This window comes from Tetranychus urticae, chromosome 3 (assembly GCF_039701765.1).
Source record: "Tetranychus urticae isolate SD_2017Ah chromosome 3, NJAU_TeUrti_SD_1.0, whole genome shotgun sequence".
In the NCBI taxonomy this organism is placed as follows: domain Eukaryota; kingdom Metazoa; phylum Arthropoda; class Arachnida; order Trombidiformes; family Tetranychidae; genus Tetranychus; species Tetranychus urticae.
In genome coordinates, this window is record NC_142960.1 from 15,468,294 (window position 1) to 15,484,639 (window position 16,346).

At 32.4% G+C, this 16,346-nt stretch overlaps 3 protein-coding genes across 3 annotated transcripts; all 3 read left to right on the top strand.

Moving 5' to 3' along the window:
- The first annotated feature begins 974 nt into the window (after positions 1 to 974).
- Positions 975 to 4,297, top strand: Cnot4 (CCR4-NOT transcription complex subunit 4). Its single transcript, XM_015931598.3, has 5 exons — positions 975 to 1,343; positions 1,444 to 1,853; positions 2,295 to 2,587; positions 2,672 to 3,642; positions 3,953 to 4,297. The coding sequence occupies exons 1-5, from the start codon at positions 1,329 to 1,331 to the stop codon at positions 4,145 to 4,147; spliced, it is 1,884 nt and encodes a 627-aa protein (XP_015787084.1). The 5' UTR covers positions 975 to 1,328; the 3' UTR covers positions 4,148 to 4,297.
- Positions 4,298 to 6,509: 2,212 nt separating this feature from the next.
- Positions 6,510 to 9,002, top strand: LOC107364307 (uncharacterized). Its single transcript, XM_015931645.2, has 3 exons — positions 6,510 to 6,590; positions 6,647 to 7,345; positions 7,686 to 9,002. Exons 2-3 carry the CDS (start codon positions 6,660 to 6,662, stop codon positions 8,638 to 8,640), a joined length of 1,641 nt encoding a protein of 546 aa, XP_015787131.1. The 5' UTR covers positions 6,510 to 6,590; positions 6,647 to 6,659; the 3' UTR covers positions 8,641 to 9,002.
- Positions 9,003 to 12,063: 3,061 nt separating this feature from the next.
- Positions 12,064 to 14,887, top strand: LOC107364309 (uncharacterized). Its single transcript, XM_015931647.3, has 3 exons — positions 12,064 to 12,128; positions 12,192 to 12,826; positions 12,912 to 14,887. Exons 2-3 carry the CDS (start codon positions 12,201 to 12,203, stop codon positions 13,834 to 13,836), a joined length of 1,551 nt encoding a protein of 516 aa, XP_015787133.1. The 5' UTR covers positions 12,064 to 12,128; positions 12,192 to 12,200; the 3' UTR covers positions 13,837 to 14,887.
- The last annotated feature ends 1,459 nt before the right edge of the window (positions 14,888 to 16,346 follow it).

Here is a 16,346-nt window from a genome sequence, read left to right on the forward strand (position 1 = left end):
AAAATTAGGAAGGAAATCGTCATTTGAACTTGAATTTTAAAATCAAAATCACATCGAAGGTAACGAAAACCATACAAAAATGGAAGTTATCAAACTAGATTGTTGCTCCATATATGTTATTGATTGTTTATAAGATTAGAGTGACTTGAGTAAATTTCATCATTCAAATAGCATCATAAAAATCAATTCATTTCTTGAATTTTTAATTAAACCATGAAGCTAAATGTTCATCAAGGCTATTTATACGAATTATAGTGAAAATAGCTTCTCAGCTAATTTGACTAAAATAGTGTGAATAATATTCACTGAATATTGATAAATAATACGCAAATGTTAAATTAACCATCATTGCTATATTAAGCCAAACACGTTTCAATTATTGGAATTTATTTGTTTGAAATGGATTTAAGCTTGAGCTTACGGTTCAGTTGAAAATTAATTTCAAGGATTTAACTGATAAACAGGAGACTTGATGACCAAAAAAAACTGAAAGTCAATAACAAACGTTGATCATTGGTTTTATTACGTAAAAGATATCAGGTTAAGCTGAAATATTTAAGTATGATAAGGACAATTTAAATCTAATCAAAATTGTTAATTAATCTATTGTTGATAAAATTATTGATAGGCTGATGATGTCAGGCATAATATAAAACAAAGACTCAAAAGCTAAAAAATTGAATTGCTCATTTAGTTACAATATCTATCTTGTGTTAAAAAGTATGGTTTTGTGAATATCTGATGCAATAGAATTGAAATCGTTTAATTGTTGAAGAAATTCACATTTTTCTTGCATTCTTGATTCAATTCTTGCAACAAATTGAAAAATTGAATAAACTGTTCTCCTTTTTCTTCCTAATTTGTCTTCTCTTCATGTGTCTATCTTCACTGTCTACTGACTCACTCAGTCTTTCTCTCTTTTGACTACATATGACTCTCTTGTTCTCTGTCGAAACTGCTGTCTAATTCCAAGCTTTCAGGTTTTTGTGTTTTGATTTTTCATTATTATTATTATTAAATTTAATCTTCTATTCTTTAAAATTAATTATAATTAGATACATTTATACTACAATTAACATTTAAGACAATAGTATAAAGATATAAGTAATAAGATATCAAGCTTGTTTTTTGTTTATAAATCATTGCTTTTCTTCTCAATTGGATCTGTAATCACACCAAGGCTTTTTCACTAAAAAACCAACACAACAAAAACATACAATACAGCAACCATTTGACTGTACACCAAGTGAAATATTTGAGTCGTGTTTTGTTCCCCAATTCAACAATTATTTGATCCTTATTTCTAATTAATATATCAACAATTATAAATGGATGATTTACAGGTGAGATATTTTTTGTCCAACAGAAAAGTGTAAACAATGGGATAAATTTCTCTGATTTTTATTTTAACATTCATTTCCCTTTTATCTTTTCTTCACTTAGTGTCCTTTGTGTTTGGAACCGATTGAGGCCGATGATATTGACTTTTTTCCTTGCCCATGTGGCTATCAAATCTGTAGATTTTGTTGGCATCGTTTAGCCAATGAAGAGGATAACATTGAAACTGGAAAGAGTGGCAGGGGACTGTGTCCAGCCTGTAGACAAGAATATCCGGAGTCACCAGTTGGATTTAATTCTAATTTAACAATTGAAGCTATGTCAGAATTGGTGAAGAACAAGAAAAAGAAAAAGAAACAAGCAAATAAACAAAAACTGAACCAACAACCAGATACCAAGAAAACGGTGAATGTGGTAAAGAAGGAAGAAAAAAATTTGGCTGGTTTACGGGTCGTGCAAAAGAATTTAGTCTTCGTTATTGGTATACCATCAAGATTATCTCAAGACGATTTGAGGTATTCCAGAATTCCCATTAATATATTTCGTCACATATATCTCATGTCTCTCGTCTTCAAGCTTAAAAAGCTTTGGATATATTATGTTTAGTGAAACTTATATTGAAATAAGATCAGGAGAAAATGTTGACATCTATACTTCAGCTTTCAAGCTTCATCGATAGTATATTCAACCAGAAACTGTCATAGAAATCTCTAACATCGTCTCTATGAAAAAAGCTGCAGATAGCTCGCAACAAAATCAATCTGTTTAATCACTAAGATTTATTTTTTGTTTATTTTGCTTAAAATGATATTGCTATTGATTCAATTTGACTTCCTTTTCTGCTGTATTCTTGAGCATGGTGATATCTGTGACCTAACCTTCAATTCTTTCACTCTATTGTATTAATGGTGAAATATCTAATATTATTTAACTCTTTCCTTTTCTTAATTAAATAGGAGGGAATTCAGCAAGTTTGGAAAGATTCATAAATTAGTTATTGGTAGCAATGGTAACAGTTTGGTTAATTCTGTTTACGTTACCTATTCAAGGCCTGAGGATGCTATCAAAGCTATTCAGACATTAAATCAGAGTAACCAATGCAATGGAAATAATCAAATTATAATTAACGGTTTGAAAGATGTTAAAGGCTCTAAGAAAGGTGCTAATTTAACCTTACGGGCGAGCTTAGGAACGACAAAATATTGTACTCATTGGTTAAAGAACATGCAGTGTCCCAAATTACCTGAATGTAAGATAATTCAACTTTTTTTATTCTTTTTTTCGACTGGTTTTCTTTAATAATTCATTTCTGTTTTGTTTTAAATCTTTTTAGGTATGTACCTACACGAATTGGCGGACCCTGAGGCATCATTCACAAAAGAAGAAATGCAACAAGGGAAACATACGGAATATGAAAAGAAATTAATAAATCAATATTTAAGTAGGAAAAACGCCAATATGAATGGTGCGCTGAATAGTAATAACCAAAGGTATTCAGCATTACCACGGGACCATAACAAACAAGGAACAGTTGACTATGATGGTGAATCTAATGATTTATGTAATTATGTCGGAGACGAACTCGGTTCTTATGAATCAAATTGTTCCAATGAAGGTGAAAATGGAAACTTTAACATCAACAGAGGTGATTGTGGTAACCATGTTCACTCAATCGACGAAATAATCGGAATTAGTAGTGATAGTAGTACCAGCTTTTCAACCTGTTCATCAGGCATTTCATTACCTCATCCTCATATTTCCTCTCAAGAGGAAGAAGAACAAGAGGAAGATGAAGGATCCGGAAAAGAAAACCGTTGTAAATCACCGGGTGATGAATCGATGCCTCCAAATTCACCAGGAACTAGTATTGACGATGATGGCCTTGACTTTGACCCAATAACTATATCCACAAATGGATTAGAAGACTTAATCAGAAATCATTCATATGAGGATAGTGTATCGTGTTTAGGGATGAGTCAATCAATTCCAGTGTCCACCGGTTTTTCTCAGTCTATCAATTATCCTGTTCCTCCGGCTCCTTCTTTAGCATCTCGATCTAGTATGAGAGAAGATCAGCTTACACAAGAACACATTTCTTGGCGTAACTCTTTGAAAGCTCTTCTCCCCAATGTCAATATAACTTTTGCAGGAAGCTCCGCGTCAGCCTCTAACTACTTCAAGCCTCCCGCCCAGACGCAACCTCAACATCATCACCACCACCACCAGCAACAGCAGCAGCAGCAGCAGCAACAACAACAACAACAACAACAAATTCCGTTTGTTCATGTACCTTCTCAAATAACGGTGAGTTATCATTAAATCATTGAGTGTGAAAATGTTAGCTCTCTATATAAATTCGTTATATCTCATCTCATATTTTTAGAATTATTGTTACTTTTATTGATTCAGGTTTTGTCCCATTTCGAGTTTATATTCATTTTAATTTTCTATTTACATGAACCATGTTCGTGTTTTCCTAAAATAGACTAACAGATGGAATAGTTCAATCCTAAAATAAGATAAACAAAGCTTTTAACCATAATTTTTTGTTTCAATATTTTCAAATTTGTTTTATTATGCTTACTGATGTCTTTTTTTCTCTTATCTATTATAGCCTTGGTTCCAGCAAAACTCTCAGCATCACCAGCATCCAACACAACATCAGATTCACCCAACCCACGCAAACCCTTTCTCAATCGCAAATGGTCTACAGAATTGTCAACATCCCATGGCTAGATCTCACCAAGGGTTTAGGACCATGCCAGTGATTCGTCAGAAACAACCACCTCCCGGTTTTGCCAACTTTTGATTGAATCTGTATGCCCCATGAGAGTATAAAAATGTCAAAATTCTTTATTTCTTCTTTTCTTCACTAGAGCAATTATTTGAATCTATCAGCACCAACCAACAACACACTTGAAACCAAATAAAAATGTGAACCTCTTTCTAACAAGCTAAATATGCTTTCGGTGGAGACGGTTTACGCAAACAAAAAAAAGCTCATAATCATCATCCATCACCAACATGCTCTTAAAACCAAATTTAATATGAAGAAGAAAATATGATTCTGCTTTCAAGACAGCTGGTAGTAAACATAAGTGGAGTAATCTTTCGCTCTTCGAAAGATTCGATTAAAAACAATCCTTCATTGAAAAAAGAACCTTAAATGAAGTGAATACTTCTTTGGATTCAAAATAATCAAAACATCTAAATCAAACTAATCATGTTACCAATGAGTGTTTATCATGACTAATCATGAACATCAGCCACGTTACTCAAATTATCGTCAAAATTGTTAGTGTCATGTTGCATATTTGTAGCATGATAAATGAAACCTCTGATTCGATGAAATCGAGCACAAAACAATCTACTAAAAGTGTGGTCAATTAAATAATAACGCGTTTAATAAATACTAGTCAAGGTTTAAATTTAAAACAAATTTCTTTTCATGAAAATTTTAACAATCAAAATAGAAACCAAGTAAAAGTATTATCCAAATGGTCAACAATATCGCGAAAAAATATGAAATCAATTTGTCTGAACCAAATGTTCAAATCAATTTACGTGAGTCATAATTTGAGTTACATTTGAATTTTCATTTCATTTTCCATTTAAAATGACTGAAATTAAAATACAGTTTAGATCAGCAAAACATCATTAATTAATAACGATAGAAAACAAATGAGCTTCGAGCTATTTTTGTTCATTTGCAATGTTGAAAGACAATTTAGTGTTGTGTTATTCAGATAGGATTTAATCGAAAGGATTGACTTCAGTTAAACAGAAATCCCTTGATTTTTTTGAAAAAAGATTTAAAATATAAAGCCATTGGTTAAACATCAATCAAACATTAGAGTGATCATAGAAGATCAAATCAACCATAGAAAATTAAAATCCTCAATTCCAAAAGACGATCTAGAAAAAGCAGATTTTTCACAGGTTTTGCGAACTTATCAGCAAAAGAAACAACGGACTTCGAGTTTTCTCTTAGCCATTCGTATTGAGACTTATACTGAAAATGGAAACTGAATATATTTTACTGTATTGAATAATTATTTAAATGAAATAAATTACGGAAAACGCACAAAGGCCTTTGGGTTTACCTAATAAAGGCTTTAGTTATGTTAAATAAGGTATGACTGGTAAAGTTTGACAGTAAATTTTTGAATCTTTCAACGTGGCTCAACGTCTAGACAGATTTGCACAAAATTAGACTTAATTTAAGGGAATTTCCTTGGCTTTTATTTGATATAAGTTTTAATTAGTTTTAACTCTCTATTTGTCCAATATGGGTCTTAGCAAAATAATGGATTTAAACTATTCAACAAAAGAAACAAGGATTTCGAGTTTCTCTTAGCCATTTTTACTAAGATTGTGTAAATAGCCAGGTAGCTTCTTATTGAAATAGAATCGATAGAAAGAAAAATGGAATCTTGAACAACTCAAAATCTGTGGATAGTTGCGAAATTAAATATTACTGAACTTGGTCTCCTTTTAATTAATTTTTAAGGCAAGGTTTTTTTGATCTCGATATCGATCATTCAATCTGGCAAAAGCTAAAGATTTTTCAATTTTTTTATTTTGTGATTTGAATCTTTTCAATTTGTATCAACTGTATTACAATAAAATAGTATTCAAACAACAACCAAGCAATCAAATTTTACGATCTTAATCAAATTTCCAAAGCACTAATTTCTTGCAACTTTCCAGCTAATTTGTTAAACTGCTCAAAAGAATCAGTTGATTACTTAAAAATGATTAAAGCTTGTGATTTTATTGAATTTCTTTATGTATCAAGTTTAATTTCAATCTGCATCTGTTCATTCGACCATTTAATAACCCAAAAACTGTTGAATATATCGCAGTTATATTGATAACGGATGAGTGCTCATGTCAATCATGATAAACGTTATATTGCTAAACGAGCATAACGAGAATGATTTTGATGAAAAAATGATGGTTAATTAAACGGAGTGAAGCAATGAAAGCAACTCGAGATTAGAGTTGATAGTTAAACATTAACATGAGAACGGTCAGAACGTTGAAGATGTTTGCATTGAATATAAATAAAAACCGGATTATCCAAAATTGTCCAACTAATCTGTGTTAACTCCCATTGATTAGTCCATATAAAGAGAAATGATTGGCCATTTTAAATTCAGACGAAAGTTATTGTCTGATTGTTCAACACAAGTCCAAGACAAATCTGACAAATTTGGTGACAAATTTTGTGGTCATTGATAAATTCCGAGGTAAGTACCGATCATTTCAAATATAAACACCTTTAATTATATCTTTACATTCGTAGACAGCTATTGATCATGACTAAGAAGAAGGTAATAATCATCGGCGGTGGAGTTGGTGGACTGACAGCCGCTACTAAACTGGCTCAAAATGATTTCGATGTCACCGTTTACGAAAAAAACAATTACTGCGGAGGTCGATGTTCGCGAATTTACAAAGATGCATTTACCTTTGAACAAGGAGCTATCTTGTATTTGTTTGACGATATTTACAAGAGAAACTTTAAAGAGCTTGGCGAGGATCTGGAAAAGCGTGTTAAGTTTATTGACAATAAAGATCATCATCAAGTCTTTTTCGAAGACGGGAAATTTAATTACTCAAAAGACATAGAATGTTTAGCTCGAGAAATTGAACTGATCGAGCCGTGCGGTGATGCTAAGGAAAAACTGCAAAATTTTTGCGCTGAAAGTAAAGCCATCGAAAAGTTTGTTACCGAAAACATTTTCTATCAAACTTATGATAATGTTTGGCAAATGCTTTGGTTCTGGATTATGAATTTCTTCAACGGTATCTACCCTGCATTATTCACTAACTTTTACGCTAATCTCTTCAATGATTTCATTCCTAATGTGTGGACTGGTTTGATGACTAATTTGAAGATTTTATGGGCAGCCAGGAGTTATACAATGCACAATAGTGTCAACAAATACTTTAAAACTGACAAAGTCTGCCAAGCTCTGACCTTTCAATCTCTTTACTTTGGGTAAGAATCATTTTCAACATTATTAATATTAATAACATAATACCCCATAATAAAATTAACCAAAATTTCTTCAAATTTCACCTAAAATTTTCCCAATTTTTTTGCATCGTCTGGGATTGGTAGTTCGGCTTAGAATTTTCCTTTTTGAAATGAACCGAATTTTTTAAGTTAGACTTTCAGCTTTCTAATGATACCAAAAATAAAAAAAATGGCCCAGCAATTTCGAAGTTATTATCATTCAAACAGGTCTAGTTAATTTTCTAACACCCCGTATAAATAACATCTATTGTAACGGTCTTTTGATCTTTTCTTGAACTTTTATTGATTTTCTCTGATACAGAATATCACCATATACTGGTTCATCTTTATTCAGCATTTTGGTTGCTTATGAAATAGCGTCAGGCCTTAGATATCCTGAAATGGGAATGGCGAGCATTGTGACTGCTTTGGAAAATATTGCCGAAGAAAATGGAGTGAAAATAATAAAAAACCAAAGTGTTCGCAAGATTTTAATCAACAGAAGTGCTAGAGCAATTGGTGTTAAACTGGCCGATAAAACCATTGTCTTATCTGATATTGTTATTTCCAACGCTGATTTAACTTATACTTATAATAAACTTCTGCCACCAACTAAATATGCAGTTGAATTGAGCAAGAAAGACCATGTTCCATCAACAATTACCTTTTTCTGGGGAATGGATTCCAAAATTGAAGGACTCAAAAGTCACAATATATTCATACCTTCCGATTATAAAAAGCTGTTTGAGGATATTCACGACAAGAAGACAATTCCTGATGATCCATCATTTTTCATTCACATTGCCAATCGCATGGATCCAGGTATGGGTCCTAAGGATTGTATGGGTCGTCCTAAGGATATGGACGCACTGACCGTTATTGTTCCCATCGGAGAAATGGCCGGTGTACAAGGTGGTTTCGATGATAAGGTTGAAATGGTTAAGAAAAAAGTAATTAAAAAACTGGAAGATAAATTGGGAATAAAGGATTTCGCCAGTAAGATTGTTACAAACATTAAAACAGAAACACCAGATACGTGGCAAGATAAATACAATAGTTGGGGAGGAAGCATTTTAGGAATTTCTCATTGTCTACAAAATTTAGCATGCTTCAGACCTAATCAAAAGTGTGCAGAATTTGACAATCTTTACTTTGTTGGTGCTTCAACTCAACCTGGTGCTGGAGTCCCACTAGTTATGTGCTCAGCTCTTTCGTTGGTCCCTAAAATTGTAGCAGACCATTCCGCTCAAAAGACTCCTGCCATCGACTGCCAATGAAACCACAAGACAACTCATCATCTCCTCATCATATTACTGTTTTCCAGCCCAAACGTTTTTATGCCTATTTTTTGGTGCCATTTTTTACTTACTCAGGAATAGTATTGACGATAGCATCTTGACTTTAACCCAATAACCAGTACAACAAACGGATTTGAAGACTCATTTCTCAACATTTATTTCGCTCATGTAATTTGTCTGCAAAGCTCACAACATCACGAGCATCAAACATGATGTAAATGACATATTTGTAGCATGATAAATGAAACCTATGATTCCATGAAACGACAAGACAATCTGCAAACAAAAATTGTAGTCAAATTGATATTAACGCTTTTAATAAACATTAGTTAGCATTTAAATTTGCAGCATATTTCTTTCTATTAAAATCTTAACAATCAAAAAAGCCTCAACAAAACACAAATAATTAATACTGATAGTTTGGTAAACCATCAAAAAACAAATGAGTTATTAGGGTTGTTACTAAAAGACAACAAAATTGTCACATTCATGCAAAATTTACACAAATACCTAAAACCAAATGGACAAAAACGGGTAAAAATTAATTTCTTTCAAATTTAGATTCTGTTAGTTTATGAAGGCATAAAAACTGAGTCAATTTGTGCGATTTAAAGATTTCTCTGATCGACAGTTACGAAGTAAATCGGATTCGAAGTTAAAAATTCGAAAGCTTATTGTACAATTACGGAAGCAGATTTTTCAATGAAACTAATTTCACTGATTTAACTTTTGATGACCAACCAGAAAAGCTACTTATTTTTGGAAATAAAATTTTATGTTTTCTGTAAAGCAGATAAGTTCGATTTTCAGTTAAACCGACCGCTTTCTGTGACCGTCTATGTTAAAGAGCTTAAACTTGATATTCGTCGATAAAAATTGTTGCTTCAAATCATAGATTGAATACTTCTTTCAATTTTTCAATAGTTCTCTTGATTTTGGACATTGGACTTAAAACTTTCTGCCTCGATATTTCGAGAATGGCATCATCCACAATCACCATTCTTTCACCAATTTAATTCTTAACTAATTACTAACTCAATTCAATTTAATAACTTTCCATTAGCGCATTTGGGTCATGATTTTTGGGTTGTAAATATGCGAGCAACAACTTATTTAACATAACAAACTCATCTCAACCCATTTCTTGGTAAATAAACTAATTTTCTGGTTTAACTTACAAATCAAATGCAAAGATTGATGCCAAAGGCTCAAACATTTGAGTTGTGAGTTGAGACTTGGTGCGTTTGTAAGGACATAAAAACTAAATCCATTGGTGCTATTGAATAATTGATCCGATGAACCATTTTTAAGGGAATCGAGGGCAAAGTTTAAACTTCGATTGCCTTTTATTCAGCTATGGAACCAGATATATTCTTGAAAGCTCATTGCAATCATGTATCTTTTGATAACCAACCAGAAAATGGTCTTATTTTGAGAAATAACATTTTCTGTTTCTGTAAAACAGATCAAGTTCGATTTTTAGTTAAACCGACTGCATTCTGTTACCGTGAGAGTTAATGAGCTGAAACCTATTATGCGTCGATAAAAATTGTTTGTACACATTATGGATTAAATAATTTTTACAATTCATCTATCGTTCGTCTAATTTTGGCCATTAACCTAAAAACTTTGAGCGTCAGTATGTCGGGATCGGTATCTTCTACAATCGTTATTGTTGGTCAAACATTAGATTGCATTATGGTCTATAATATGCTGAAATATTAAACCATTCAAGATTCTACAGTAAAAGTTATAGCATTTTAATATTTATGTTGTCATACTTGAGACTCGGTTTATAAAGCTAAACCTAAAACTTATACATTAGAAAAACCTTCATTATTGAATGGATTAGCTCAGATTTTATTCGGTGTTCAGTCTGATAATGTTATAGTCCATGATGAAATCTAATGTTTTGTGAAAGAATGATAAATGTAAGAGATGCCACTCTCGAAATATCGAGGCTCAAAGTTTTAAGGCCAATGGCCAAAATCAAGAGAACTGTTGATGAATTGATAGAATTATTCAATTCATGATGTTAACAGACAATTTTCATGCCGAAATAATAAGTTTAAGCTCGTTAACTCTTACGGTCATAGAATGCGGCCAGTTTAACTAAAAATCGAACTAATCTGTTTTACAGAAAAAGAAAAGTTCTATTTCTCAAAATGAATACATTTTCTGGTCGTTCATCAAAAGTTACATCAGTGGAATGAATACCACGAAAAAATCTACTTCCATCGCTGAACAAAAAGCAATCGAAGTTTCAACTTTAAACTCGATTTTCTCGAAAAATATTGATCAGTGAAACTTTTAAATCGCACAGATGGATCCATTTTCATGTCCCTACCAACCAACATGAGTCCAAATTCGAAAGAAACTAATTTTTACCCGTTTTTCTCCATTTGTCTTTCAGCCTTTGTGCAAAGTGCATAAATGTGACAATTGTGTTGGTTGTGTCTTTTTAGTAACAAACCTAATAAAGGCTTGATATTAATATAAACTTTTCAACATAAATATTAACAATAAGTAATAAGTAATGCCTTCGAGTTTCTTGTAACCATTCATAATAAGATGTGAATAGTCAAGTAACATCTCATTGAGATAGAATCGAGAAAGAAATATTGATTCTTGAACAACTCGACTTGGAAGAATGAAGAATTGTCTGTGAAGAATCAACGAAATTGAATAATACTAAACTTTGATCAACTTTTGAATGTATTACTTTTAAAAAAAGGTTTACTCATCTCGATCTTTCAATGTTCCAAGCTAAGGATTTTCCGTCTTTTTTATTTTGACGATAGTTTCCATCTTAAGTCTTGAACACTTACAATATGAATTGACTGTATTACAATAAAATAATATTCAAACAACGACGAAGCAATCAAACTTTACGATCTTAATAAAACTTCCAATGCACTTTTAAACTGCTTACGAGAATCAGTTGATGACTTAAAAACTATTAAACCTTGTGATTTCTTGAATTGCTAGTTTATGTATCACGATTAATTTCATTCTGCATTTGTTCACTCGATCATTTAATAACTAATAACTTGGGTATATTCATAACGGATGAATGGTCTTGTCAATCATGATAAAAGTAACATTGCTAGACGAGAATGATTTTGATGAAAAAATGGATAATTAAACGGAATCAAGCAATGAGCTCAGGGTTGATAGTTAAACTAGACAACCATCAGAACGATGATGATTTTATTAATAAACTCATTAAATGGAAATAAAAAATTAAATCTTGAACTTCAATTATAATTTATTCATTCACTCTCCCAGTTCCCATATAGCAACAAACCGGATTGTCCAAAATTGTCCAACTAGTCTATGTTAACTCCCATTGATCAGACCATATAAAACGAAATGATTAACCATATTAAATTCAGACGAAACCAATTGTCCGATCGTTCAACACAAGTTAAGGACAAATCTGTAAATAGATGACATCAAATTTCGTGGTAAGTATCAATGAATGCAAATGTGTTGCATAATTAATTGATATAACTTTAACTCGTTGACAGCTATAAGCCATGAATATTAAGTCTAGAAGACTCGGTGGCTCTAAGAAGGTAACAATCATTGGTGGTGGAGTTGGTGGACTGACATTGGGTGCTAAACTGGCTCAAAAGGATTTCGATGTTACCATTTACGAGAAAAACTCTGACTGTGGAGGTCGATGTTCGCGAGTTCATCAAGATGGATATGCCTTTGAACAAGGAGCTATTTTGTATTTGTTTGACGACATTTACAAGAGAACCTTTAGAGAGCTTGGTGAATCTATGGATGACCATGTTAAGTTGATTGAACATGAAGATCATCATCAAGTCTTTTTCGAGAATGATAAATTTGAATACTCAAACGACAGGACACGTTTAGCTCAAGAAATTGAGAGGATCGAACCATGTGGTAATGCCAGAGAAAAGTTGGATAATTTTTGCAATGAATGTAAATGCATCGAGAAATTTGTTACCGAAAATGTTTTCTATCGAACTTATGATACTATTTGGCAAATGCTTTGGTTCTGCATTGCGAATCTAATCACTAATATCAAGATCTTATGGACAGCACTCATGTATTCAATGCATAGCAGTGTTAACCGGTATTTTAAAAACGACTTAGTCTGCCAAGCTCTAACCTTGCAATCTCTTTATTTTGGGTAAGAATCATTTTTCAACATTAACATTAATTGTAACAGTCTTTTGATCTTTTCTTAATCTTTTGTTGAATTTTCTCTGACCCAGAATATCACCATACACTGGTTCATCTCTATTCAGTATTTTGGTTGCTTATGAAATAGCGTCAGGCCTTAAATATCCTCAAAAAGGAATGGTGAGCATCGTTGATGCTTTGGAAGCGATTGCCATTAAGAATGGAGTGAAGATACAAAAAAATAAAGGAGTTGACAAGATTTTAATAGACAGAAGTAATAAAGCAACTGGTGTTAAACTGGACGATGGCACTATTGTCTCATGTGATATTGTTGTTTCCAATGCTGATTTAACTTACACTTATAATGCTCTTCTACCGCCAACTAAATATGCAGTTGAATTGACCAAAAAAGACCATGTTCCATCAACGATTACTTTTTTCTGGGGAATGGATTCCAGAATTAAGGGACTCAAAAGTCACAATATATTTATACCTTCCGACTACAGAAAACTGTTTGAAGATATTCACGACAAGAAGACAATTCCTGATGATCCATCAATTTTCATTCACATTGCCAATCGCATGGATCCAGATTTGGCTCCTGATGGTAAGGACGCACTGACCGTTATTGTTCCCATCGGAGAAATGGCCGGTTTACGAGGCGGTTTCGAGAAAAAGGTTGAAAAAGTGAAGAAAAAGGTAATTGCAAAATTGGAACATAAATTGGGAATAAAGGATTTCGCCAGCAAGATTGTTACAGACATACAACCAGAAACACCAGATTCGTGGCAAAACAAATTCAATTGTTGGGGAGGAACCATTTTAGGGATCTCTCACAGTTTAACCAATTTACTTTACTTTCGACCTCAACAAAGGTGTTCAGAGTTTTCAAATGTTTACTTTGTTGGTGCTTCAACTCAACCTGGTGCTGGAGTTCCACTAGTTATGTGCTCAGCTCTTTCGTTGGTCCCTAAAATTGAAGCCGATCTCGCCAAGTCAAAGCTTCGTTTCCAATGAAAAGTTTCATCCTCTCATCATATTTCAAACCACAACAGTCAAAGTTTTTTACATATATTTTTTGGTGATATTTTTCTACTTACCCAGAAACCAAGTAAAAGTATTATCCAAAGGGCCAACAATGTCGCGAAAAAAATCAAATTTGTTTGAATGACATGTTAAAATCAATTAACGTGATTCATAATTTGAGTTACATTTTCAGCTTAATAGACTGAAATTGAAATACAGTTTAGACCAGCAAAACACGAATAATTAATAACGGTAAAAAACAAATAAGCTTAAGCTTCTTTTGTTCATTTGCAACTTTCAATGTTGAAAATCAATTTAGTGTAGTGATCAGATCAGACTATATCGAAAGGATTGATTTCAGTTATACTCACAAGGTACCCGATATGGTACAATTTTTTCGAGCTTATATTGTATTAAAGAGAATAGAGGTTGAACAAATCAAGAAATGTTACTTTATCTTTCGTTTATCATCAGACATTTGCATATGAAATGAGACAAATGAAGCTTGCCAATGTAAAGTATTAATAACGAACTTGTTAAATAGTTTAATGAAAAATTTTATACAATTGATCAATAAAATCTTGCACTTTAAGAACCTAAATATTGAACAATCAAAGCTAGAACCCATATAATCAACGATCATTAACGTACCATTAATCTTTTTTTTTTCTGTACGAATGTCTAACTACAATCACCTTGTTCACATATGAACACATGAAAGAGAGTATCAATTAGTGACCAAATTAACTAATTAGTGATTTGCATCAATGTATCAATACTTTTAACTTGTTTGCCAATCGATAAACATGCAAATATTAATGTGTGCATTGAGTGTGTCTTAATCATACAAACAGCTTTTAGCACTCAATTTTACGATGCTAATAAAAGTTACTAACGGATCCATTATTAAGCTCCTAATAGGAATCAATTGATTGCTTAGAAATGGTTAGAATCTTGAATTTTTCTGGTTCAGGTTTAATGTTTCATTTTAATTTGTATTTGTTGAATCGACTATTTAATAAAAAACTGTTGTTCAACCTTATTCATAATGGCTGAATGCTCATTCTAATCAAGATAACATTTAAAGTGCCAAACATTTAACAAAAAGGATTTAACCGAATAAAGTATAAGGTGAATAATCAAAGGGGTTCGAGCAAATCTTGAAACTAGCCCATTAACATGAGAACATTTAAAACGCAGAAACTGCTTTCATAGAATAAAATAAAAAAAATTGAATCTTGAACTGGAATTGTAATTTAATATAATTTCGCTCTCTTAGCTCTGATATAACAACAAACTGGATCAAAATTGTTCCACAGTCTGTGTTTACTCCCATTGATCGGTCGATATAAAACGAGATGATTTTCCATTTTAAATTCAGACAAAAACAGTTAACTGATCATTCAACACAAGTTCAAGACAACAATGAAAATTTGGTAACAAATCTTTTATTTTTGTGGTCAGAATCAAAATATTTCAAGTAGTCAATGTTTTACGGTATTTATGATCAACATTAATTGATGAAATTTTGTACTCGTTTATAGCTGTAGATCCTAAAATGGGTCCCAAAAAGATTATAATCGTCAGCGGTGCTGTTGGACTTACATTAGTCGCTAAATTGGATAAAAAGAAATTCCATACTACCATTTACGAGAAAAATGAAAACTGTGGATATAAACGTTAATAGGAAAATCCCAGACGAACCAGCGTTTTTTATTCACTTTGCCAATCGCATGGATCCAAATATGGCTCCTGGTGGTAAGGACGCACTGTCCGTTATTGTTCCCATCGGAGAAATGGCCAGTCAACAAGGTGTAAAAGATGATTTGAGGAAAAGGTTTCAATGGTTAAGAAAAAGGTAATCGCAAGACTGGAAGAAAGGTTGAAAATAAAAGATTTTGTCAAAGATATCCTTACAAAAATGAAACAGAAGCACCAGATTCATGGTAAAACAAATTCAGTTGTTGGGGAAGAACCATTTTGGGGATCTCTCACAGTTTAATCAATTTACTTTACTTAAGACCTCAACAAAGGTGGGCACGGTTTTCAATGTTTACTTTGTTGGTGCTTCAACTCAACCTGGTGCTGGAGTCTCGTTAGTATTGTGCTCAGCTCTTGTCATTGGCGCCTAAAGTTGAAAAAGATCATGGAGAATCCCCTTCTTGTCAGTAACTCTTGATATAACGAAGATAATAATAATGATGTTAAATAAAGTGAAATGAAAACACAGGACAACTCAGCATCTCCACATTACTCATTTTCAACCTCAACAATTGTGAACCGTTTTCTTAAATGATTTTTTGGTGACACTTTTTTACAATAAAAATGATTACATTTATACTTTAATTTTATTGCAATCATTCAATTGATCATAACGGTGTTGAAATTAGTTAATCTGATCTTGAATGTTTAACTTGCTTGTAAGCTTTCAATACAAGTGATAAGACTAATCGTTTGATGAAATGCTTGCAAATCTGATGGAACAACTGATAATGTTAAGC